The sequence below is a fragment of the Quercus lobata genome, chromosome 2, assembly GCF_001633185.2.
Source record: "Quercus lobata isolate SW786 chromosome 2, ValleyOak3.0 Primary Assembly, whole genome shotgun sequence".
Classification (NCBI taxonomy): Eukaryota; Viridiplantae; Streptophyta; class Magnoliopsida; order Fagales; family Fagaceae; genus Quercus; species Quercus lobata.
In genome coordinates this window covers 9616325-9643027 of record NC_044905.1, presented here as the reverse complement: position 1 = coordinate 9643027, position 26703 = coordinate 9616325, and the positions used below count along the sequence as shown (strand labels likewise).

The following is a 26703-nucleotide window of genomic DNA, read 5'->3' as shown; positions in this document are numbered from 1 at the left end:
TCTCCCTCCACGTCGATCCCCCAGAAGATCCTATGGAACTGCTCGGTGCGCGCCCTCCTAAACGCTCCTCGAACATTTCCCTTGTTTGAGTCTCGGTCGAACCACAGTTTCGTAGGAGAGCCCCACGGTGGGCGCCAATTGTGGGAACCAGGAATGAGGCTGTTGGGCCTTAACTCTCTTGGGCTCACAATTTATTTGTAGTGGGCTTGAGGATTTCCTACTCTGAGTCGTTCTCAGCGGAGAGATTCAAAGCAACACTCAGTTTCTTCTTCTCACTTGACTGTTTTCTCTCTATTTTTCTAAACCCCCTCTTCCTTCCAAACTTCTGCTATTTATAGCCAAGGTTAGTGGTGAGATTACGATTTCAGCCTCTATTAGTGCTATTGAAGGTCCAGTATTATCTGATTTAAGTGGATTTTTAGGTGAGAGTGGGGTGCAACAATTATGGCCTTGGAACTTGGTTCCAACTTAGTTGATAGTGCTCGGTAATGCAATTTACCGAGCATATCATGATTTACCCGGACACGGTTAATATGCTTGTTCGGGAAAGCTTATGCCGAGCACACATCAGAATTCAAGGCCCAAAATTGGTTTTTGCGCTAAGGCAGTTCCAAGAAGGGCTTAGGGCAATGGGGCTGTTCCCGTTGGGCCTATATGGGTCTTGGGATCTTGGTGCCGTACAGGGATATTTTAAATTTTAAAAAGTAAAATTTAGATGAAGTTATTTAGCTGTAATATATTAAGTTTTCTAATTAAATTCAAACACGTTTGTATTAATCAATAAAACACAAACTAAGTTACTTTTCTAAGGATTACTAAATTTAATGTAACAATGTGTTTGAATGTATAGGAAAACCTAATGTATTGCACCAATTATTAAAAAAAAAAAAAAAAGTAATTTGAATATTCTTTTATTAGGTTGTTGAAGTCAATCAATAAAAATCCACTGTATATTAAATGGACTTGGATTTTGGTGAAATCGTATTGGTTGTATTTGTTGAGGGGTAGTGTAAAATTTGTAGACCTTCATATTGCATATAACATGTGTTTGTTAAGTGTAAATCTCCATGTGCTGACAGTACATCTTTTTAACTGATTCTTCAAGCCTTCAAGCATTTTCTTTTGCTCAGCTGAAATAATATTGAATTATTTTACATATTTTTATAGGTCAAAATGATAATGGCAACAAATCGTCCTGATGTTCTTGATCCTGCACTTCTTCGCCCGGGGCGGCCGGACAGAAAAATTGAGATCCCATTGCCAAATGAGCAATCAAGGATGGAAATCCTCAAGATTCATTCTGCTAGAATTGCCAAACACGGTGAAATTGACTATGAAGCTGTTGTAAAGCTTGCAGAGGTGAGTGATTTTGGCTGGTGCTTTTTTTCATTTAATTATTGCGGCTTCCTAATTTAGTTATTTGTTGTGAATTGTCTTAGGGATTTAATGTGGCTGATCTTCGAAATGTTTGCACTGAGGCTGGAATGTCAGCAATCCGAGCAGAACGGGATTATGTCATCCATGAAGATTTCATGAAGGTAAGCCTTTTACTTTGTTCGAAACGTTATTCTAATTCTGTGGAGCAACTCATTGTGATGTTTTCTGTCCTGGATGAGGCCGCAGCCTCTTCACTCTGTCCACTTATTCCCATCGGGATCTCTATCATTTTCTGCTATGATGCTAATTCTAATTGTATTTGTGGCTCATGTAGCTTAGGAAATTTAAAAGCATTGATATATCCTCTGTTTCATCTGTGTATATTGTCCCAGGCTGTGCGGAAGCTGAATGAAGCAAAGAAGCTTGAATCTAGTGCCCACTACAGTGCTGATTTTGGAAAAGACTAGCATTGTGTCATTTCACTTTCAGAGCCATGGATGTTTGGGCAGTGCATCTTGTTCCATCTGTCTGGAAATGTGCTACCTACTGCATAATTGGACACTCCAGACATTTGTGCCTTTACCAGTCTGGTATATGGGATTTAGCTTGTATCCATCTAAACAAGGAAATGATCAACCTACTCAAAATGTCATGACAGTGTTTTCTTTATTTATTTTATTGCTAATTTTGCGCTTGAAAGGAAGAACATTGTGCTTTATTTTCTTAGAGTCATGTTTTTGAATCTCCAACCAATTGTTGTGCAGAATATCAGCTACAACTATGCAGTGAAAATGGATTATTCATAATGGCTTTATTTCACTTAGGATGTAATGTGGAGATTGGATTATTTAGGCCACTGAAAATTAGATAGCATCTGAATTTGGTTGAACTAATATTTAAATAGTTGTACCAGCCATGATTGTTATTGTCTATAGATAAGTTCACATTATACTAATCGCAAATTCACGCAAAATGTAATATAATTATTTTTTAAGAATATAAATCCATCTTTGTGTGGAAAAATATAGTCGCAAAGATCCGTGGAAAAATATAATATAATTATTTTATAAGAATATAAAGTAACGTTTGAAGATTAAATATTGCATATGTTATTTAAAAGTATTTTCCTTCTTCTTTTTTTAAAGTTTTATGTAGTGGAATATATTAATGTATTTTGCATTTAACAACAATAGTATTAAATCTTAGAAAAATACATTTATGAGACCTCCCTCTCAAAACATATAAGACCCGCACTCATGCATATGTGGATTTCACATAGAATGGTTTCATAAGATACCTAATTCCACTAATATATTCAATCCCAAATCCATTAAAACACTATTACTCAATGCCCTAATTTTCATTGAATAAATTTTATTAAACATTATTTTGGACATGAGCAATCGCAACCGTTAATTAAAGGTATTGGGATTTTGTTGTGAACTACATGGTGGCGCTCATAGATGAAGGAGATCATAATGGCTAAAAAAGGGGAAAAGAGAACAAAAAGGTGATGAAGAAAAACAGATGTCCACAACAGAGACAGAGACAGAGAGAGAGAGAGAGAGAGAGAGAGAGAGAGAGAACAAAGATACATTTTTAAAATTTGAGAAAAACAAAAACAAAAACTACATCATCTAAAGGGTAGTTGACACAAAATATGAAAAGACGACATTAACAATAATGTAAACTTTTTGATGAAATCACCAAAGTTAAAGTTACAGACAAAAAAGACAAATATTAACTCAAACTTAAGAGGCGTATATTGGATTTCAAGATTTTATCCTTATTTCTTTGTGTGATAAATGAATTCTTAGTTGTTGATTATCTTCATAAATGATTTGTGCAATATAGTTGGTTGACGAGTTCGACCGTAGGCAGGAACTTTGACTTCTTGATGATCACAATATTCTGCAATAGCCCATTTCAGTTTTTGGGTTCAAATAGGTTTTACGCGACTTTTTTACTAGTCCTCTTTGTCAATTTGTATTTCACCATCGCTGCGATTTTGTAAAACCAGAAGGCACTAACCAATTGCAAGCCCAATGCCATTGCCTAAACAACATGATGAACACACATGAATTATTTGAGGAAGTAACAACCAAAGAAAACAAGTTTACATACAAGTTATATTTATATCCATCGCTACATTGAGCATAGTAGCATACCTTTATGAGAAATGGATTGTTAGCCGCCAAAGTCACGTACATGAGATAAGGCCCACACCCCATCCTAGCGAATGTAAATATCATTGCAAACAAAATCTGTGCAAATTCCAAACTTAGTAATGAGTCTAATGACCATGATTTATATGGTCCATTCAAAAAGTGATGTTTGGCAGCATTTGATTAGTGTATTTAGATGGGTTGCATTCAGATATGAATGATGCAAGGAATACTATAAATTTTAGGGTAAAACTTAAATACAGTAACTATAAATTTTTGTTTTTAATTGTAATGTCAAGTGAACTATTTATAATACTCAATGTGAAATACATGCTCACTCACCTAGGTAAGACTATATTATTGTCACTACCATTGAATATTTCTGTGTAAACACATGTTACAAATACTAATATTGCAAAACCAAGTTCTACCCTTAGCACAAACTATATAAAAGATGGTAAGAGCCCCCAAGAATTTGAACTCACATCAGCAGCAAAATTAAGGTCAGTATCTTTATAACCAAGCTCTTTTAGAAGCTCTCTCAAGTGGAGGAAAGGGCTGGAGATTTCAGTTATCCATAATGCCACGACCATCTCTGATCCACACTACATAAAAAAGAAATGTGTGATATTACTTGGTAAAGTTGGTTAAGCATGCAAAAGCCCAAGAAACTTTTTGCAGTGAATTGGTAGAAATGATAAAGCCATTGTCTTTCTTCTAAGAAAATTAACAAACATTTAAATCATAATTTAAGGAACTGGCCTATAAGAGGAAAGCTTTTACAATTTTACAGGTATAAAATTTAAAACCTAGTCTAAATTACTAATTTTTTCCTTCAAATATATAGGATAAAGTTCAATTTGGTTCCTTTACTATTTATTGTGTCGTTTAATTTAGTCCCCAAACTTTCAAAACCAAGTAAATTTCATCTTTAAATCTCCTCTCCATTTAAATTTTAATGAAATTAGATAATATGTAAAATGGAACAAAAGTTAAAAGATTATTATAAAAAGTGTAAAAAATTTTAATAAATCAATTTCCATGATTTAGTACGTTGAAATTTAAATGGACATGAGACTCGAAGGGGAAATTGATATGATCTTAAAAGTTGAGGGATTAAATTAAAACAATCAATTAGTTGATTGATCATATTAAACTTTAACCAATAATTGAATATCAAAATAGTAACTTATAAAAAAAATAAAAAAAAAAGGACCAAATTAGTTATTTAAAACTAAATTATATAATTTTTTTTAGATTAATAATTTGATCATGCTTAGATGAGAATCTTGAGAGTCAAAGCTTTTATATCTAAGTCATCAGAATCTACTAACTAGTTGAGTTGTAAAGCACTTAGTAAATTTTATTATATTAATTTCAACCACCTCTTTTGCTCTCTTTTCTTTCTCCTTTGTTTCAAACATATGCTAATTAATATGGTGTCAAAACCCCATAGGAAGACATTATAATTGGCCCAAAATAACCAAAAAAAAAAAAATTGTAAAGATTAATACCTTCTTATAGATTAGGCCTGCTCCAATTCCAACAATGCTGACTAGATGATGGATCGAATTGTCCAATTTGACTCGCTTGTCAAAGAGGCAACATAACAGATCATAGATCATATAGGAAAGGGTGACTGCTAGAGTTTGCATCTGCTCAGCAATCAAGTTCCCACCATCAAAATGAGAGTTACTAAAACACAACAATCACTGAATTTAAACTAGGCTCTCCAAAAGGAATTCCCTCATTAGAATTTGTTCAAGTTCTCAAAAAGAGAGTGGCTAAAGTGTGCAAAATTCTAAAAGATTTTAAAGAAAACAACCTCATAACAATGGAAGAATGAAATAACTAAAGTATTAGATTACCTGCTCTGGAGAAGATTTTGAAGCCAAGGGACAAACTGGGCACCTCCAATCTTGAACAGTGAGAGAGGCTAATATTACAGCTAAAATTGCATGAATCGTTGAAACAACTCGGTTGCAGAAATCAAATGAAAGCTTAGGGAAGACCCTCCTTGTCAACAGAAATATTGTTGACCATGAAATGACTCCAAACACAACTAAATTCATAATATTGTCTTCCATGTTTGTACTTTTCTTAGCAGAATTTGGCTTTAAACAAAGGTACCCAACTAAAAATATTTCAGAAACAAAAGAAAGAAGTCAATTGGTTTCAATCAAATGCACGTGCATGCATTACTAGTGTATCTCTTTTTTGCTAATGCATTATTAGTGTTTCACAATAAGAAATTCTATATGAAATATAATGGGTTTCGTTTGTATTTTGCCAAGTATATAAAGGGTTTTGTCGTTGTAACTTGTAAAGTGCAAATTTAAAATAGATAGCAATAATTTCTAGTTAGAAATTTATTGGTTCGTCGCAATCAGAATAGGAATTAGGTGGTAGCTATGGTAGGTTAGTTTAGTTGTATGTTTTAGTAGTCTAGACCAAAAATGTGCTTCTAATAATTTCTGACCATAAACTTGTGAAATATATAGATTGTTGCGTTGCATACCCGCATAGCCACATGCTACGCTTACCCAAAAAAAAAAAAAAAATAGCCACATGCTACTATCAAAAAAAGGAAATTTATTATAGGGTTATATTTTTTTTTTTGAGAAACTATTATAGGGTTATAGAGTCATAGTCATAGATGACATTTTTTTTTTTGTTTTTGGTGAGTACTATTAATTGGGAAGACATTGACGTTATTAATGTTTTCCATTTCATGTGCTTCTGGAAAATTTTAAATTAAGGGATATAGCAGGTGAATCATTTCCAGCTAGGCTGGGAGAGGATCCGATCTCTCAAGTCTCAATAATGAGCTCCCGAGTCCTGCCATGTCTAAAACTTGTTTGGTTGAACTTATTTTCGGATAACATTTTTATACTTTTACAAAATAAGTTTGGATTGGGATGGAGAATTAAAATTATTTTATTATTTAACTTATTTTTGCTACTATTTATGGGCTCCATTGTATTTTTTGGTATTATTCATAAGTACACTGTATTATTTCAACTAATTTTTACTTTTATTTACAGTATTTTCAGCAATAAATTTTCAATTTCAACTAAATAAACGGTATTCAAACACACCCTAAATACACTTATAAAATAAATTTATGGTAATGCACACCTTTTCTTTTTGAGGGATAGGGTTAAGGTACGGTAGTTTGTGGGACTTGGAGTCTTTTTCAAGCATATGTATTGCTCTATATTTGTGGTGGCAGTTCTTTGGTATGTTTCCTATAAAAATAAAATAAAATAACAAGTTATTGGGATTTATTTTTGGCCCTAAAAGTCTTTGGGATGATTTCATTTTAACTCTTTATGTCTCAAAATTTTTATTTAGCATTCTCAAAAAAACAAAAATTGGTAATTTATGTTTAAATTAATTTTTATATTAATTCTTTTGTTTGTTTTTGTTAGTAATCTGACTGATAAATGCTCTTCATATTGTTGTGAAACACATGAATTTTATTTTTTTAGTTTTAAAAAATAGGATGAGTTCAAGTTACACATAATGTAATTTTAAAGAATGTACAACATTTAACACCTTTTTATGGAATAATAATTTGAAAATCTCACTAATGAATTATATGTTCTATATGTTCTTAACATGCATGCCAATCAGACTTTATTTACTACTAATATTATGCCTGAATGATGCACTGCTTAATAAAAGAATTATATATAAATTATAAAATATATATTTTGATAATATAATTAAATTTAATAACAAATAAAATAGTAAAAATATTTTCAAGATTATGGCAAGTTTTAAATTTCTAAATGCTTTTAGTAGTAAATGGGCCGGGCTTTGCATGGTTTTTGTCATAAACTTATAACATGAATAATTTTATTGAGAAACAACAATTAAAGATTGAAGAGAAATGTTATACCGGTCAGACTAAGACATAACTTTTACTTATTCAAATAACAATTAAGGTGTTGTAGGATGAGGAACAACAAATAATAATAACATACCGGCATAATAACATTTATATTTAATTAAAATGAAGCGCTTGCATCTCAAAATGTCAAATTAATATCAACACTAAACATGCTAAGATGTTTATGTTAACTAATGTAAATAAGCATAAGATTAATATCAACATCTAACACCCTACAATTATATGAATTATGATTAAAATTGACCTAATATTTTTACTTTAACCCCAAGCAATCATCCCGAATTTACAAATTAAAACTACCCAAATTTATAAAATTTAAAAAAAAAATTGAAAGAAAAATTCACAATAACACACACATAAATATATAGACACAAAGAAACTCTGAATTCAATAATTACAAACAATATTAATTTCTAAACATTAAAAAATCTAGAATTAGAGTGAAAGTAAAGATACTCAAACGAAAATTGAATTAAATTTGAGAGCAAGGGGGGAGGCTGCGAAGTCATGGAGATTTCACATCACCTTAAATATCCATTATTTTTACATCACCCTTTTTATATTTAATCAATTTTTTGTCTCCATTCTTTGTGGAGTGATGTTCATTATCATGGTTTTGGATGCTCAAATCTTGGTCTCATGGCTACCTATGGGATCTACACATATTGGAAAACAGATCTTTCAAAAAGTGACTAAGATTTTTGTTAAAATTAATCTGTTAGTTTTCATGGAAGATGGACAATTGATTCTGAAGACCATAATAAGCATATAAGTTAGATCAAAGTTAACAAAAATAACTTAAACAAAAGGCAACCCACACACAAAACATATTCAATTTGATGAAAAAAAAATAAAGAAGGGAATTTTATGAAAAAACAAAAAGAAGAAGGCAAATACATACATGCAAGTTTCATAGGTGAGGTAAGTATGAGAAGGAAAGAATACATCAAGAAAATTAAAGGATAGGGGAAAAATATATCAAACCATATATATACCCCCACTTTTATATTAGATAATTTTAAGTTGTGAAGAAGTTGATAACTTGATATAAACAGGAAAAAAAAATAAAAATAATTAAGAAGTTTATGTTAATTACAAATTAGTTTTTTTTTTTTTTTTTACTTTATCCCAAAAAAATAGTTAATGTTATTAGATTATTATTAGAATTTTTTTAAAAAAAGTTTACGTTAAAGTTAATAAATATTAGCTATTTTTTTGTTATTTATTCCAAAAGAAAAAAAATAATACTTTTAAATTTGTTACTTTATTATTAGGAAATAGATGATGTAGGATAAATGTTTATCCAAAAAAAAAAAAAAACTAATGTAAGCTAGTAAAATTGTTACTTTATAAAATTTAAAAAAGAAAAAGAAAAAGAAAAAAAAGTTCATTAGAACACTTATTGTTACTTGATCCAAATAAGTTGATAAAGATCAAAAACATTTTGTTTTTATCTAAAAACTTAAGTGAATGAATTTATTGAAAAATTTAAAAATCTAAAAAAATTTCTGCAGTTTGGTGAAACCATTTGGCGCAACCACGGCTTCTAAGTCCAACTTTTATTATATAGTATATGATTTGATCCATAAATCTATTTGATGCATCATTTTAAATTACAAAAACTTGAACTTTAAATATTTGATTGATACAATAGTTATTAATATTTGAACGTCTTGAAATTTTGCAAGCTTAGAAAGTAAATGAAGATATAATGTAATCCAACAATGAATTTATTAAAATTGAATGAAATAAAAAATAAAATAAAAAAAATACTGTAGCATGACTTAAAAACACTAAATGTAACTTGAGTGGCATATAACAATGCACATATTACAAACTAAAATAGACAACATAGCTAATATAAAAATAGAATCAAACATAAATTAATGTTGAAGATTTTGAAAGGTAAAAGATCAAAAAGAAAACAATCACGGATCTTAAGGTCTTTTCAGTGCAGGTCCTAGAGGGCACTGGAGAGTGGAGAGAACTATTATTATTTTTTTAGAAAAGCTATTATGTTTATTAGTTAGAATGATAATTATGCCTTCAAAAAAAAGGGAAGAGAGAGAGAGAGAGAGAAGACTAGCTCGTGAACTTCAGAAAAAAAAAAAAAATTTAAAAAAAAATAAAAAAACTAGCTCATGAACAGACCAACAATCGGGTACATTAATATTATCGATTTTTTTTTTTTTTTAATTTGTGGTGGTAGATCGACTGATACTCAATGCCGGCCAATGATTGAGGTACACTAGTAATTAATATCAATGCATTTATGTTAAGACCGTTGGGCGAACAAAAAGCTATGGCTATTATTCGTACTCTCTCGTTCATCGGGGAAAACAAGTTTAGAAACTCATCATCCGAGAAGGAATCTTGGATGATGCTTGGATGTTCTAAAGGTATTCATTTAGATTTATACACTACACCTCAATGTAGGGTTCAAGCATTGGCCAAGTCATCGAAGATGTAAGGACAAAATTCAAGTTTTTCCAAGGAATCTTGTTTTAGTTTGCAAGTAAATGATGTAAAAAAAAAAAAAAAAAATTAGAAATACACCCAAACACATATCCAAATTCACAAAAATGCTTTAGTGTTATTTTGTGATTGATACATTTTAATTCATTTTGTTATAAGTATTCATGATTGTCTCGTGTGTAAGTATTATAATTTAATCACAAGTTGACCCATAAACATATTGTAAAATTGAATGTGAGTTTGCGTGTGTTCAAGTAGTTTTAATGTGTGTTTGGGTTCACTTATAAGCTGCGTTGCGTTTTGTTCCTGCGTTTTTGTTCCTTTTTTTTTCTTTTTTCTTTTTTTACGCGTTTTGGAGTATTGCGGTTACTGTTCATTGAACAGTAACCGCAAATGTTGACTTTCTGCAGTGAACAGTGCAAGTATGCATTGTTCAAGGACCCACAAATTACACTTTTCAGTAACTTTTTCATTAAAAATGAGTCCTACGGTACTATTCACACATTTAAAAATTATTTTGCTACAGTGTTTTCAGTTTTCAGTTTTCAGTTTCAGCAAAATAAGTTCTATCCAAACAGAGCCTTAATATCTAACTAAAAAAGCATATTGTGATTATAGTAATTAGCTTAATTAGTAAAGTTTTTTCTACCAAAAAAAAGTATTAGTAAAGTTTTCACTTTTCATGCACCAAAAGTAAATTGGTGTTTTAGCTTGATAATAAAAAATAATCATTTATTAATCATATGTTCTGAGCTGAATTTCTATTGTATCTCTAAAAAATTTTATAAAAAATAAAAAGAAAGAAGAAAGAAGAACACAAAGGAGATGATTTTGAAATCTCTAATCTCTTTTATTTTTAGTCAATGTGGTATATGTGACTTTTTTTTTTTTTTTTTTTTTGAGAATCGAATATTTGAGTCATTTGACATTTATTTAATTTTGTATGGTTTTTTTTTCGATCATTAAATTTCTAAAATGTCATGTGTCTTATATATAAGTTAAAATTAGAGGATTCAAAAAAGAGACCCTACCCCAAAAATATATTATTTTAGTTAGCAAAATTCTCAAACTTCTATTTGGACTTATGCATGAAAATGTAATTAAATTCTGAAATTGAATAAAATGATTAGCATTTTTTTTATTAAAAAAATGTTATCACCAATGAACCTATGGCTCAAGTGGTGCCTCAGTAGTCGGTGCCACTCCCATTAACAAGTGCGATCCCAAGGTTTAGTTTCATTTACTTTTTGTGATATATATGTGTGTAATACCCGGAAAAAAAAATAATAATAAAAGGAGGGGTATTTAAGTAAATTTGTTTATGGGGTTAATTTTTATAATTAATATTACTAAGGGGGTTTTAGAAAATGGGCAAAACTTAGGTACAGTACCTTAGGTGCAGTACCTTAAGTTCCCCTCTTAGATTTAAGCCATGTGTATAAAAAATACAGCTAAGCAAACAGGCGTTAAAACATAAGCGCTCCGTCACCTTGCTTTTTTTTTTTTTTTTTTTTGACTGGCCTGCTACGGAGAACCACCAGTTTCAATCTTTCAGATTTCAGATCTGCCCCCACCAAACTTCTGCAGCTAAGTCTCCTCCTTCAAAGACATGATCAGGTTTATAATATTTCTTTGGCTTTTTATTCTTTGACTTTTTAAGATTTCAGATCTGTCCCACCAATTGAAGATTAATATTTCTTTGGCTTTTTATTCAAACCCTCTCCTCTTTATTACTTACCCAGCAATGGCAATCCACACTTACTTTCTCAAAAAAAGTTTCTTCTCATTATTGATCAACTAATCATAGGAAATAAGGGGCAAGGCCATTAACCAAAAATTCAAGCCATGGATTTATAAAGTGAACCCAGATCAACGGAAACATGATAGAGAGAGTGATTGAAAGTTGTTCCTTTCAACTGACCACCACGAACCCATCCATAGTTGCCATGCCCCGCCGTTTTCTTCATTCTCTTTGCCTGGTTCTCTATAAAAGAATGGGGTTTCATGTGGGTGAAAAGTAAAACCACTCTGCCTCCACACATGGTGGCTGGAATCAATGCAAGGCATGGTTGTGAAGGGGTCTTGCCAGAAATTTGCTAAGTTTTAGCCAAAATTTTTGTTTGAAATTTGTTTGTTTCTTGGGAAAATAAGGGTGAAAGTGTTTGAAGTTATCTGGTTTTCACGCATGTTAGGGAAAAGATGAGAAAAAGTAGGGAAAAAGAAAATGATAAAAAAAAGAGACGGCAATTCCTTGTAACGCCGTTTGCTTAGCTGTATTTTTTTATACACATAGCTTAAATCTAAGAGGAGAACCTAAGGTACTGTACATAAGTTTTGCCCTTAGAAAATAAGGTTGAAACCGTAGTTATATATAGTCTAATTTAAGTCAGCGTATACTAACAGATGTTTTGAAAGAGAAGACTATCCAAAATACTCAAGTAGAGAAGGTTTGACTGCATAACTAAGGTAAGAGCCTAAGGAATCTCTCTCTTGTCAAATCTAAGCTTATTTGGAATTAGAGTTTTTTTTTTTTTTTTTTATGTGGATATTTTGATCAATAGTAAAACTATTTAATTATTCAAAAGTTTCAGGACCTGTTTAGTAGAGGAATTTAAATAATGTTGTTTGTAATTTTTTGAAATACGTGTAGGTGAAAAAGTGTGTGAAAATATATATAATATTGTTTAAAAACTGAAAATATGTTGTTTAGATAATCTACCACGCAGGCTTTAATGATGCAAGTAAAGAAAGTTTAGATTTATATTTCAGTCAATTGGACGCTACTACCTACAAATTTTTCTGTGCTCAGCATTTTAAAATTTATATATATATACACACACACACGCTCCGTAGCGATAAGTGTAGCTGGAACTTGTAGATTTTAGACGTGATGGGTCTAAGGAAGAAAGTTTAGATTTATATTTTGGTCAATTGGACGCTACTGCCTACAAATTTTTTTTGTATATTTATATGGGTCATGCTAACGAATACCCTTAGAGCACTCGTTAATAATATATTTTAAGAAAGTTTTGATACCACTTTTATGGAAAATGAAAAAACTGTCAAAATATTAATTTTTTTTTTCATTTTTCATAAAAACTTTCTTTAAATAGATTATTAACCAAGACACTTATTAGCATTTTCATATATATATATATATATATAAAAGGTCCGGTTAATGTGTACCCTAAGGACATACACTAAATTATTTATTTTTGGAAAAAAAATTTAAAAATTGAAAAAATTATCAATATTTTTTCAATTTTTAAGAAATTTTTTTCAAAAATGTGTATAGACACACATTAAAAAAATCCAAATATATATATATATATATACACACACGCTCCGTTGCGATAAGCGTAGCTGGACTTATTTTAGGCGTGATGGGTCTAAGAGCATTCACATCAGCTCTTGTATAATTGTGTATAAATGTGTAAAATACACATTTGGACCATTTTTACACATTTTGAAGCAAAAAATACACTACATCAGTCTTTGTAAAATCATCTAAACTCGTGTATAATTTTGGACGAGCTACAGTACCCGTGTAAATTTACACGGGCACTGTAGCTCGTTTATAACTTAAAATAATATTATATGTACAGTATTATATGTACAGAAACTCATTTTCGCTCGTTTTTTCTCTCTCATCTCACTGAGCACACCAATGCCTCTCTCACTCTCAGCTTCCCTCTCCCTCTTGAGTTCTTCCTCTCATATTCTTTTGCTCATTCTCATCACCGAATTCTTTTGCTCATATCCCAAAATTAACAGAAACTCAAAAATCAACCCAACCCAAAATCTACAGAAACCCAAAAATCAACCCAACCCAAAATCAACAAAAACCCAAAAATCAACCCAACTCAAAATCAATTAAAAATCACCAGGAAACCAAACCCAAAAACAACACCCACCCACCGGAAAACCCAGACCAACGGAGCTGGATCTGCCGCCCGATCTGCTGCCATTGCTACCGTCGGGTCTTCCATTGTTGCTGCCGGATCGTCCACTGCTGTCGTCGGTTGGAGGTGGGAGGCGAAGGGTCGGTTGTGGAGGAGAGAGGGAGGGCGAAAGTGAAAGGAGGCCGATTCGACTGGTGGCTGAGGCAGCGGCGGCGGCGAGCTGGATCGGCTGGGTTGGCGAGCTGGGAGTGAGTGAGGGAAAGAGAGAAAAGGATGACTGAGCTGAGAGAGAGAAAAGGATGACTTTGCTGAAGAGAGAATGGGTGAGAAATGAGAGAAACAGGTAGGGAAAGAGAGAAAAACTGTTTTAATAACTAATAATAAAAAAATAATAAATAATATTATTTAATTAGAATAGATTTGTAAAATAGATGAACTGATATGGGTGTTTTAAAAATGTGATTGTGTAAAATAGAAAAAGTAACTTTTTTTATGTAAAATAGATGATAAATTTACACGAACTGGTGTGGATGCTCTAAGGGTCAACTTTCTGCACAGTTTCAGTAAAAAAAAAAAAATTCCCTGCACAGTTTGGTTGTTTAAGAAACTGTGTCCGAATTGATGGAATTGGGGAAAAAAACAAGAAACTTTAATAGGTGCTATAGCCTTAAAGAAAAAAATAAGAAAAAGAAATGAAGAAGAAAAAAGCTGTAAAGTAAGTTTAGCAGACGTCCTTGTCTTTTCTAGTGGGACATAATACTACTACTAGGTGCTATAGCCTTATCTTTTAAGGCATAAATGATGGCAGAATATATATATATATAAATAAATAAATAAAAATATTATGATTAGATGGAATTTTGGGGTGAGATAAAAAAACAATTATAAAATATTTTTAATAGTCTTTCTTTTAGTCAGATACCGTTAATAAGTCTTCTTTGAATTATATGATTATTGAGTAAATGGTGCTTGTAAATTGTTAGGTGCAATCTAAGGATTTTAGAGAAAGTGTCAGAGAGAAGTTCTTGTGGTTGGCTAGTTGAGATAAGTAACATTATCCTAATTGGTTTTATTTTGCGTATTTCAACTACTGAAAATTGTTTATAGTTATTACAATTTTATTTCTATTGTATTACTGATTTCAAGTAAAGAATTATCACAAATATATCTGATTACTAAATATATGAGGTATTTTATTTAATTATTTTTAGCTATAGTGATTCAAAGTAAAGAATATAGAATTTCCACAAATATATATCATTGAATATAAGATTTATTTTTATTTATTTATTTATTTTTGCTATATTGATTTAAAGTAAAGAATATAGAAATATCACAAATATATTTGAATATTGAATATATGATTATATATATATATATATATATATATATGTATTTGAATAAGATATATGTTTGTTAGAAACTATGATGTTATATATATGATTATGGACAATTTGACTATAAATTGATTCTAATACTCAGCCAATGGAGGTTATTCATTGGTACTCTGATACCCAAACTAATGGGGGTTATCCATTGGTACTCTAATACCTAGTCAATGGGGGTTATTCATTGGTATTCTGATACCCAAACCAATAGAGGTTATTCATTAGTACTCTGATAACCAAACCAATGGAGGTTATTCATTGGTACTCTGATGCCCAATCACAAGGATATAGCGTGACCATAGTCATAAGATTGTTAAGAATATGAATTACGTTTGAAGTTTTGAACTATTTTGAGTCCTTAAAACTACATATGTGATTTTGTCAATGTTTGATGTAGTTGAACTATTTTGAGTCACTAAAACTGCTTATGTGTTTTGGAACCTATTGTAAGTTATAGCCTTTGATATATGGAAAACTGACTATTTTCTAAACCATCTATGATATATTTGTAAGATTAAAGTATGTAATATTTTTGTAACTTATTATTTTAAAACTATGAATCTTCTTCAGTTTTTTTAAAACACATAGTATGTTATAACTTTTGAAGACTCATATTACATCTTATTACTTTACAAATCTATTGCTTGATAGAACTTATTAGGATTTTGGTTATTTATTGAGTTGTCAACTCACCCATTTTTCCCCTCAAGTTTCAGATTGTGAAGAATAGCAAGTTTTAGGAGTTTTGATGTTGTGTTGTGAGTAGGAAAAGAAGCTTAGTGATTTTGGGATTAGATGATCTTCTAATAGTTTTATATTTATTGTTCAATTGGCATCATGTACATGAGTTTTGGATTTTGTTCCTATTAAATTATTGGAAATCTATTTCATAAAGAAATTGTTGAGGTATTTTGGATTTATTTGATTTAAATTTTGAGGATAAATTTTAGTGACTAAGAAGGCCTTGCACACTTGTAGGGTGCTTACTTTATAAGCGTGCAACAGTTGTCATGTGCCTATCTTTATACTTGGGTTTGGGACATGACTCTGTGTGTGTATGTGTGTGTGTGTGTGTGTGTGTGTGTGTGTGTGTGTGTGTGTGTGTGTGATAATATAACAGTGAGAATAAGGTTAGCAGTTTGAATCTTAAATGTGTTGGTTAAAAATACCAAAAATGGCCAATTGAGTCACAACACCCATTGCCTCATTTGATTCCTCTAATTAAGAAGAACCTACAAGATACAGAGATAATTACTTGCATCAACACCTCGACAAGACTACGCATATTGCTAAACTAACAAAATACAAGTGAAATAACAACAACAACAACAAAAACACATTTTGGGATATGTTTTTGCTTGGGATACAAGCCTCTATTTACACTTGAGATTTTTAAAAAATTTAATGGTTATTTATAATGCATGAAACTCTATCCTTAATCTTTTATGACACTTATACCTTGAGTTATCATCACATGTTGATTTTTTTTTTTTTTGGTTTGTTATGATAACCTAATAACTAGTGCACTTTACTTCTCTTATGGTTGATTTAATGAGAAATTGTCATCTCATCATCACATGTTGAGCATGTTATACTATTACCGTTGTGATTGTCTAATATTTATAAGGCGCCTTGTTTCTCCTTGGTGTCACTTGTCAATTAATTATGATGCTAAGAAGTCCTTCTTATTAATTACTAAACAAAGAATGAAAACAACAATTTGCATAGACAATAAAATCAGAAAAAACTTATGAATCAAAAGAAAAAATAATACCCTTTTGAACATACTCAGTTTTCCTTTCAAAAAAAAAAAACAAAAAAACATACTCAGTTTATATATGCAACTGAAATGTTTTGAAAAAACAGTTTAGATTATAGTTTTGGGATAAGATATCTTGTGTACCATTTCTGTTAACATTTTTTTTCTGAATGAATAATTGAATACTCCTTAAAAATAGAGGAGGGGATCAGTTGACAACTTGATCTACAGCCCTCTATTGCCGATCTTAGGATTTTCAATATATCATATTATTCAACCAAAGCATCCAACCAAGAAAAATCAAATAAATGACTGAGCTTAATGAATGTATGAACAATGGAATACATTACGCTGGGCTAATACTAATACAACCCATGAACCAAAAAGGAGTTTTAGATTGGTTATCAGCCAAAATGGGCCAATATTGGGCCAACCTAGATTCAAGGTGACCTTAGCCCATGCTTCTTAAAGGTACCAAACACAGTGTTAGGGGCAGTTAAAAGCGTTAATGTTTGACTTAGAACGGAATGAACTACGGTTTAGTTTGGTTAGCATTTTTAAGCTCGGCTTTTTAAAAAAGTGACGGTTTTAAAAAGTGTTGTATGAAATTAATTTTTTTTTTAGATAGAGTATTTAGTAAAAATTATATAAATTTTTTTAAAAAAAGTTTTTGGCTAATACTTATAAAACTAGTGGTTTGAGGTATAAATAATCATAAAGGACAAGATATATTATTATCATTATTATTATTATTAACTTCTCTATACTCTTTCAACTTTTCTTAGAATGGAATACACACTCATTATCTTAAAACCTAATAGTTTCGATTGTATAAATATTTGCAATAAATTTTTATTGAGACTTATCTTTTTCTTTTTGTAATTATTATACTCATTAATTATTAATAGTAACAACTCTTATAAAAAAAAAAATTCCTTGTTATGGGCACAACATTTTCATAAAAATTTCACAATAAAATCTATATGAAAATTGTGAAAAATGTCAATAGCACTATTTTTTTTCTCTAAAGAAAAATAGCACTAATTTAAAAAGTCTAGGGATACAATAAAATGCACAACCCAAGGAAAAAGGCTAGTCTAGCCATATTTACATTATACCTCAAAATGACTAGTAACAATTGAGGCTTCTTGTAGTTATTAATAAAGTTTAGATTTATCTAATAAATACCAGATGTTGAACCCATCACACAGCTACACAACACACACAATCAATCAAATTGCAACCTCACAGTTATGATCTACATAAATGATTTGAGCAATAAGGTTGGCCAGCGAGTTCGACCACAGGCAGGACTTTGAATTCTTGATGATCACAATATCTGGTTATAGCCCATTTCAATTTCTCGGTTCAAATAGGTTTTACGCAACTTTCGTACTAGTCCTCTTTGTCAATTTGTATCTCACCATCAAGACGATTTTGTAAAACCAGAAGGCACTAACCAGTTGCAAGCCCAAAGCCATTGCCTAAACAATGCGATGAACACACATTAATTATTAGAAGAAGATACAACCAAACAAAACAAGTTCACAGACAACTTAAATTTATATTCATTGCTATATAGAGCATAGTAGCATACCTTTATGAGAAATGGATTGTTAGCAACCAAAGTCACATAAGTGAGATAAGGCCCACCGCCCATCCTGGCGAATGTAAATATTACTGCAAACAAAATCTGTGCAAATTCCAAAGTTAGTAATTACCCTGATTTATATAGTCCATTCCAAAACTGATGTTTGACAGCATTTGATTGGTGTATTTAGATGGGTTGCATTCATTCATGAATGATGCTAGGATACTTTAAATTTTAAAAGGTAAACCTTAGATGAAGTTATTTAGGTGTAATATATTAAGTTTTTCAATTAAATTCAAATATGGTTGTATTAATCAATAAAACATAAACTAAATTTTTTTTCTAAGGATTATCAAATTTAATGTAACAATGTGTTTGAATTTAATAGGAAAACTTAATGTACTGCACCAATTAAAAAAAAAAAAAAAGTAATTTGAACATTTTTTTATTAGGTTGTTGAAGTCCATCAATAAAAATCCATTGTATATTACATGGACTTGGATTTTGGTGAAATCGTATTGGTTGTATTTGTGGATGAAGCTTCAATAAATTTAGTGACAAAATTTTCACAATTATCAATAGATTTGTTGTGATTGGTACATAACGAAGATTATGTTAATGATAAACCCTTATGAATGAGTAACTTTAAGGAATTCTCGAAGCACAGACAATGGTGTTTCATTCTCTCGCATTCATAATAGAATCCACTCATTAAATTCATGGTATGGTCTACCACGAATGTGAGAGAAGGGAACACAATTTCTCCGTACTTCAGGAGTATTTAAGAATTTTCTTATGTTACCATCAAAACTTTTGTTAACAAATGTTATTAGTGTCTTATGGGCAGAAGTTAAGGTCCATTTAATACTTTATAAAATAAAATCTTTGTACATTTTTCAACCACAAAAAAAAAAAAATATATATATATATATATATATATATATCAAATAGGGCATATATATTAAAGAAAAACACAAACAACCGTAAAGAATTTGTTAGTGCACATAAATAAATTATAGTTAATTGTATTTTTCATTTTGAGAAAAATATACATTACAACTTATATTGAACAATAGTATCTAATTATCTATTGTTAAATTTTTTTTTTTTGCTCATAATTAGGAAGTCGTATGTAAAATTCAAAGTAAACTTTAACAACATTATATCATATTATATTAAAGTTGAAATACAATAAGAATCCAAATTAAATCCAATTTATTTTTTGATTGCTATCTAATTATGTGTCATATGTCCAATTTAATTTTCTTAATTTAGGTGTTTAATAACCTATTTATAATACTTAATGCAAATGCCAGGATAACCACCTCACTCACCAAGGTAAAACCACATCATCGTCACTCACTACCATTGAATATTTCCTTGTGTAAACACAAACTATAATCTAGATGTATACTAATATTGCAAAACCAAGTTCTACCCTTAGCACAAACTATAAAAAAAGTTGGTAAGAGCCCCCAAGAATTTGAACTCACATCAGCAACCAAACTAAGGTCGGTGTCTTTGTAACCAAGCTCTTTGAGAAGCTCCCTTAGGTGGAGGAAAGGGCTGGAAATTTCGGTTATCCATAATGCAACAACCATCTCTGATCCACACTACATAAAAAAGAAAGGTGTGACATTACTTGGTGGTTAAATATGCAAAAGCCTAAGAAACTTTTTGCAACGTTGGTCAATTTCATCTTTAAATCTCCTCTCCATTTAAATTTTAACAAAACTAGTTAATATTTCAAATGGAACACAAGTTTAAAGGTTATTATAGAAAGTGTAAAATTTTAAAATAAATTAAATTCAACCATTGATTATGTGTGAAAATTAAATGGAAATGAAACTCAGACATGATTTTAAGGGTTTAAATTAACACAATCAATTCAATTTTTTAGTTGATCAACCATATCAAACTTTATCCAGTAATTGAAGGCTGAAATAGTAACTCTAAAAAAAAAAATTCAAATTAGGAATTTAACCTTTAGATCTGTCTTAATTAGCTGATAATCTTGATAATCAAAACTTCTATGCCAAGTTAGGTTCCTAACTCTCCAAAGAACTTCCGAGTGAACCTTAACCCATATTTGGATGAAGAAAGATGAGAAAAGAAGAAAGAAGAAGAAAAAGTGAAAAATATTAAAATATACTAAATTTTACTAGTATATTGATTCCAAACCACCTTCTTTACTATTTTTTTTTTTTTTTTTTATCTCCTTTGTTTCAAACGTGTAAACTCCATAGGAAGACAAAATTATTGGCCCAAGATAACAAAAAAAATGTAAAGATTAATACCTTCTTATAGGCTAGGCCTGCTCCAAATCCAACAATGCTAACTAGATGATGGATCGAATTGTCCAATTTGACTTGCTTGTCAAAGAGGCAACATACCATATCATAGATCATATAAGAAAGGCTCATTGCTAGAGTTTGCATCTGCTCAGAGATCAAGTTCCCACCATCAATATGAGAGTTACTAAAACACAACAATCACTAAATTTAAACTACGCTCTCCAACAGAATTCCCTTGTTAGAATTTGTTCAAGACCTCAAACAGAGAGTCACTTAAGTGTGAAAAGTTCCAAAAGATTTCAAAGAACACAACGCCATAAACAATGGAAACAAACACGTTAGATAAAATACCTGCTTTGGGGAAGATTTTGAAGCCAAGGGACAAACTGGGCACCTCCAATCTTGAACAGTGAGAGAGGCCAATATCACAGCTAAAGTTGCATGAATCGTTGAAACAACTCGGTTGGAGAAATCAAATGAAAGCTTGGGGAAGACCCTCCTTGTCAACAGAAAAATTGTTGACCATGAAATGACTCCAACCACAACTAAATTCATAATATTGTCTTCCATTTTGTACTCCTCTTAACAGAATTTGGCTTCAAATGAGGATATCCTCAAAATATGTCAGAAAAAAACAAAGAAGTCAATTGGTTTCAATCGAATGCGATTGCACAAAATATAATGGGTATAGTTTTTTTGTTTTACTACTCGTTGAACATAAATGATTCCTCGCAATTTGATTTATGCTGTACTACTAGGTTGGCTGTATAATTTATGATGTATTAATGGTCTAATTTAAAACCTAAAGCTATTGGGAAGACTTTTCTTCTTTCTTTTTCTTTTTTTTTTTTTCTTTTTTTCCAAATGAAAAAAAAAAAGGGTTTAGGTTTATAGGCTGGACTCAACGTCACATGACTGTAATGGGTAATATCACATGCCTCACCGAGACAGGGACAGAGCCAAAACTTTGAGTTAGGGAGGCGGTTTTACTATTCATTGTATGTAGTAGCTTCAACTTCTGATTTTGCTACTTAGCTGCAAAGTTTTTTTTTTTTTTTTTTGTGTGTGTAAGAAGAAAATTATTTTTGTTTAAAATTTTTTAAATGGCAAGGTTATTTATTTTGGATAAAATTAGTTAATTGAGCTTAATTTTGTTTTTAGTTTTATTGTTAATTTTTGTTGTTAAGCATTTTTTTTTTTTTGGGACTTGTATATTTTGTTTTAAATTTTAGATATATAAAAAATTTTATGGTCACTAAAATGATGAAATTGTAATGCTACAATTTTTTTTTTTTTTTTTTTTTTTTTTTTTATAAATTACTGATGTAATAAGTGGTTACTAGTAAAAAAATGATGTGAGTGATGTGCCCATATGCGAACCAATAAAAATTTATTACCAAAACAGTTTATAAAAATATTACAAAAAGTTTGTGAATATAGCATTACTTTTAAAATAATCAATGATATTGTTAAAGTGAAAAAAAATATAATTTTATAGAACAAAATTACTAAAATTAGTACACATATATAATAATATTTTAAAAAAAAAATAGGGGTCCATTGCCCCCACTAGTCCAAGGATGGTTTTGTCCCTACACGGGCTCATCAAGTGAAGTAATTCAAAGACTTCCACCATCAAGTCACACCTAGTTGTTGTTGTTGTTGTTGTTGTTTTTTTTTTTTTTTTTAATAGAAGACCATTGGGAAGACAATCCTAAAGTTTTCCATTTCATTTGTCTTCGTTATTTCCAGTTAGCAAGGTGGGAGAGTATTTGAGCTCTCAACAATGACCTTTCAAAGTCCTGACGTTTCCAAGACCTGTTTGGTTGAATTTATTTTCGAATGATATTTTTCACAATACAATTATACTTTTACTTAATAAACTAAATATTCTAGCAAAATAAACTTATGATAACGCCTCACATTTTCTTTTTGGGGGGATCAGGTTAAATCATTTTAGTTTAGTAATTATTGGGTACTTTCGGAGTATCATAAATGTGTACTCCATCTTCTCATATAACTGTAGGTTCTACTAATTAAATTAATAGTAGACCCATAATTCATGTAAGAGGAAAAAAATACGTATTTATAATACTTCTGAAATATTTAATAATTTTCCTCCATCCTTACCAATTCCTTAAAGACAGTACGGTAGTTTGTGTAACTTCGAGGAGTCTTTTACAAGGATATTTACTGCTCTATATTTGTGGTGGCAGTTCTGAGGTATTGTTCATTTAAAATATATATATATATATATATATATAGAGTCTTTTACAAGGATATTTACTGCTCTATATTTGTGGTGGCAGTTCTGAGGTATCGTTCATTTAAAATATATATATATATATATATATATATATATATATATAGAGTCTTTTACAAGGATATTTACTGCTCTATATTTGTGGTGGCAGTTCTGAGGTATCGTTCATTTAGAGTCTTTTACAAGGATATTTACTGCTCTATATTTGTGGTGGCAGTTCTGAGGTATTGTTCATTTAAAATATATATGTATATATATATATGTATATATATGTATATATATATATATGTATATATATGTATATATATATATTTATATTTATTGTTTGTTTGTTTGATTAAATGTATATTTTACTTAGTCTTGTTAGCAAATACTCTTCAACTTCATTTGAGGGTTTATAAGAGAATGAAATAGAATAAAATAATTATAAGGGAATTGAATGGAATGTATTTAGGGCTCATTTGGTTAGAAGGGTGGAAAAGTAGGAGAATAAAAAATGGTAGGAGGATAGAAAAGTGAAAAGAAATAAAAGATTTTAATTTCCCTCATTATTGTTTGATTAGAAGTGAAAAAAATGAAAGAATGGAAAAAGTGAGTTACATAAATTTTTTCATATACCCTTATTAAAAAAATGATGCTTAATTAAAACAAAAAAGTGACAAACAACCCAAAAAAAAAGAAGCAATCACTCAATTATGTCCTCATTAAATAAAACAAAAAAGTAACATATTTATTTAGAAACAAATTGTGTATGTGCAAATGGATGAGGGGGGGGGGGGGGAGTAAACAAAGCAACTAGATGAAAAGAAGGAGAAAAAAAAAAGAGTAAACAAAGCAACTAGACAAAACGAAGAAGAAGAAAGAAAATAAGTAAAGGCTACTGACGTGGACATAGCCCATTTGCAAGTGCACATAGGCATTTTCATCCATTAAGCAGTCTCATTTTCTCTCTTTAATTTCTCCTCATTTTGGAGAGAAAACTTTTTGGTGAGCTCAAGAGAAAACACCCGGGCCCCACCATTTATTTTCCTTCTTCCCCACCCAACCAAACACACTCTAAAAAAGTTTTCCTTCCCATTTCCTCTCCAAAATTTTTCATCCACTCTATTTAACCTCAAAACAAACACACCCTTAAACAAGGAAAATGAATGAAATGAAATTAAATAATCTTGATTAGATATTTTAAAATAAATGAATGGAAATGAATGAATTCTAAGTAATTTTGTTTGGAAGTAACATAGGGTTAGAGAGAATGAAATAGAATCATTTTATGACAATATTACTATTCAACCCTTATTTTAAAATAGATGGTTGAATATATAGGAGTATTTTGGGAGTTTTAGTAAAAAATTCATTAAATCTAATTTTATTCCCTCCTATTCCTCCCAATTTTAGGAAAATGAAAATTTAAAATTTTAATGGAATAGAGAGGAATGAATGTTCCTTCCTACCAGTTCCATTCCATTCATTAAAACTCCAAAATAAGAGAAGGGAATAATATTTTAAAATTATTCTTTTTATTCTCTCCTCCTAAATGAAGGTTTAAGGTAATTGTTAATAAACCATTTTAGATTATATTTACGGTCGTATTAAGAAATTGTTTTATGTCAAATTTTTTACTAGCTTCCTATTGCTGATGGCCATTTTGGAAGCCCAAGTGGAAAGGAGAAGCCCAGCAACGCGGACAAGAAAGAGTTGGTAAATGGATAGAAAACTCATTAAGTTCAAGCTGCAGGAATAATGGATCACAGGCTCATGAGACAAACAAATGGGCCTTGAGGGGGTAAATGAGCTTAAAGAAGCCCGCAAAAAGAGAAAAGTAATCAATGGGCAATATATGATGTGAAAAAGAGAGAATGGGCCACGGCAGGCTCAAAGTAATAAAAGTAAAGAAAGTAAGGGGCTAATGGAAAGCCCATGAGCCCCAACGATGAGGGATAATGCAATTGGGCCGGGGAAACCCAAAGAACTCAGTAAAAGCCCATGGGAATACAAAGTCAAGAAAAGGGCCAAGGAAGCCCAAAGAAAACAAATGAGTTAGGGACGTCCAAGAGAAAACAAATGGGACACAGGAGTTCACTAGTGATGTAATAAAAGAACCAATGGTTGTACTGGGCCATTGGGAGAAGAATAAACGACAGGCCCAAAGAGGCCCAGCAGGATTAAGGCAAACAATTTCGTAGCAGGAATGATAGAATGGTATGGCAGGAAATGGTAGCAGGAAAAAAGGTGAGCTAAAGAAAGACAAAGCCCATCGTCAAGCAAGGCCCAGCCCCTAAGTGGGACAAGCCATAAAGGAAAGGAGAATAAGAAAATAGTCAAAAACGGACGGCAGACTGTACAAGCCAACCACGACAAACGCATGAGCAGCAGGCAGATTTTGGACATACATGGAAGAGAGGCATGCGTAAGGCCCAGACCTCACCAGCTTGTACCAAATCAATACAGGACATGGTGAGGTCATGGGTCAGAGGTAAGAGGGCATGGTTTGGCGGTGGGGAGAGGGGAAAAACTTATTTTGAGGTTCCTGTTCGGGCTCTTTTGGGGAAAGTGTCCTGCTGGGATGACATACCACCCAAAAGAGGTAAAACTGAGTTAGAATCACTAGGTGCATGCCATGAAGGATAGAGAGAGAGAAGACACCCACACCATAGCAGGGAAGGGTGCCACGGTAGACAAACAAACAAAATAGTTTTCTTTTGTTTGGTGATGGGGAGTGACATACAGACGGACCAATGGTGGTCAGCAGGTACACCTAAACCAGACAAAGGTGGTTAAGGGTTAAAATAGTAAAAACCGGTCATGGTAAGCACTATAAGAGGCCCTTGCCGTGTATAGGGGACAACGACATAAGCACCACGGTATTAAGAATTTGAAAACCAGGAAATAGGAAACAAGTATTAAGAAAAAGAGGAAGAAAGAAAAAAAAATAAAAAAGGAGAATATTAGAAGAAAAGGAAAGAAAAAGATAGAGAGTTAGAGTGGCATGCATGCACCAATAGGTTAATTCCTTTTCTCCCTCTCAAAGTCCTGCTTTCTGCCGGAAACAAAGGGTTCTCTTATGCACCAATCATTCTGGTCCGTTTCCCTCAAAGTGATTAATTTCCACAGCAGGATTTCCCTAGGAGATTATTCACTTTGAGAAAAGGCATTCTTCCCTCTCTGGTTTTGGTCCTGCAAATCAGACTTGATCTAATTTCTTTCTTCTTTTGATTAACCCATATACTACCCACTTATTCCCTTATTTTTTTTATAAAAGTAATTGTCATTAAACTGTGATTATCTTTTCTTAGTTAAGGATTATCTATTCACTTCAATTAAGAAGTCAAAATACTTTCTTTTATCTTATTATTATCATATCTACCTGCCACGACTCATCTAAAACAGTTCTGTCCGCCGTAAGCGTGCTCTTGGCAAACGAGGTATAATTTGCGCACAAGTCGGACCAAATTGAGTTGCAGTTGGACCGGTCTCTATTTCCTTACTCAAAATATTTGGGCTCAGTACCGCAGGAGGCAGCCCAGCCCGATTTAATCAAAAAGGCCCACTACACCTATCAAAAAAAATTATTAA

The 26703-nt window shown here is 31.2% G+C and overlaps 3 protein-coding genes across 5 annotated transcripts; 1 reads left to right on the top strand and 2 right to left on the bottom strand.

Moving 5' to 3' along the window:
* The first annotated feature begins 1077 nt into the window (after positions 1 to 1077).
* LOC115974392 (26S proteasome regulatory subunit 10B homolog A-like) lies at positions 1078 to 2266 on the top strand. Its single transcript, XM_031094736.1, has 3 exons — positions 1078 to 1359; positions 1440 to 1538; positions 1770 to 2266. Exons 1-3 carry the CDS (start codon positions 1174 to 1176, stop codon positions 1842 to 1844), a joined length of 360 nt encoding a protein of 119 aa, XP_030950596.1. The 5' UTR covers positions 1078 to 1173; the 3' UTR covers positions 1845 to 2266.
* Positions 2267 to 3000: 734 nt separating this feature from the next.
* Positions 3001 to 5822, bottom strand: LOC115974391 (TLC domain-containing protein 5-like). Its single transcript, XM_031094735.1, has 5 exons — positions 5411 to 5822; positions 5057 to 5197; positions 4028 to 4147; positions 3546 to 3641; positions 3001 to 3432 (listed from the first exon to the last, which is right to left on the bottom strand). Exons 1-5 carry the CDS (start codon positions 5627 to 5629, stop codon positions 3328 to 3330), a joined length of 681 nt encoding a protein of 226 aa, XP_030950595.1. The 5' UTR covers positions 5630 to 5822; the 3' UTR covers positions 3001 to 3327.
* Positions 5823 to 17993: 12171 nt separating this feature from the next.
* Positions 17994 to 21633, bottom strand: LOC115977797 (TLC domain-containing protein 5-like). 3 transcript variants are annotated; one of them, XM_031099820.1, is made up of 6 exons: positions 21219 to 21633; positions 20871 to 21011; positions 20558 to 20650; positions 20067 to 20186; positions 18580 to 18675; positions 17994 to 18466 (listed from the first exon to the last, which is right to left on the bottom strand). In XM_031099820.1, exons 1-6 carry the CDS (start codon positions 21435 to 21437, stop codon positions 18362 to 18364), a joined length of 774 nt encoding a protein of 257 aa, XP_030955680.1. In that variant the 5' UTR covers positions 21438 to 21633; the 3' UTR covers positions 17994 to 18361. The 3 variants fall into 3 exon arrangements, with proteins under 3 accessions (XP_030955680.1, XP_030955682.1, XP_030955681.1); XM_031099821.1 differs by lacking the exon at positions 20558 to 20650 and having other exon boundaries at positions 17998 to 18466; positions 21219 to 21628; XM_031099822.1 differs by lacking the exons at positions 20067 to 20186; positions 20558 to 20650 and having other exon boundaries at positions 17995 to 18466; positions 21219 to 21628.
* Positions 21634 to 26703: the final 5070 nt, after the last annotated feature.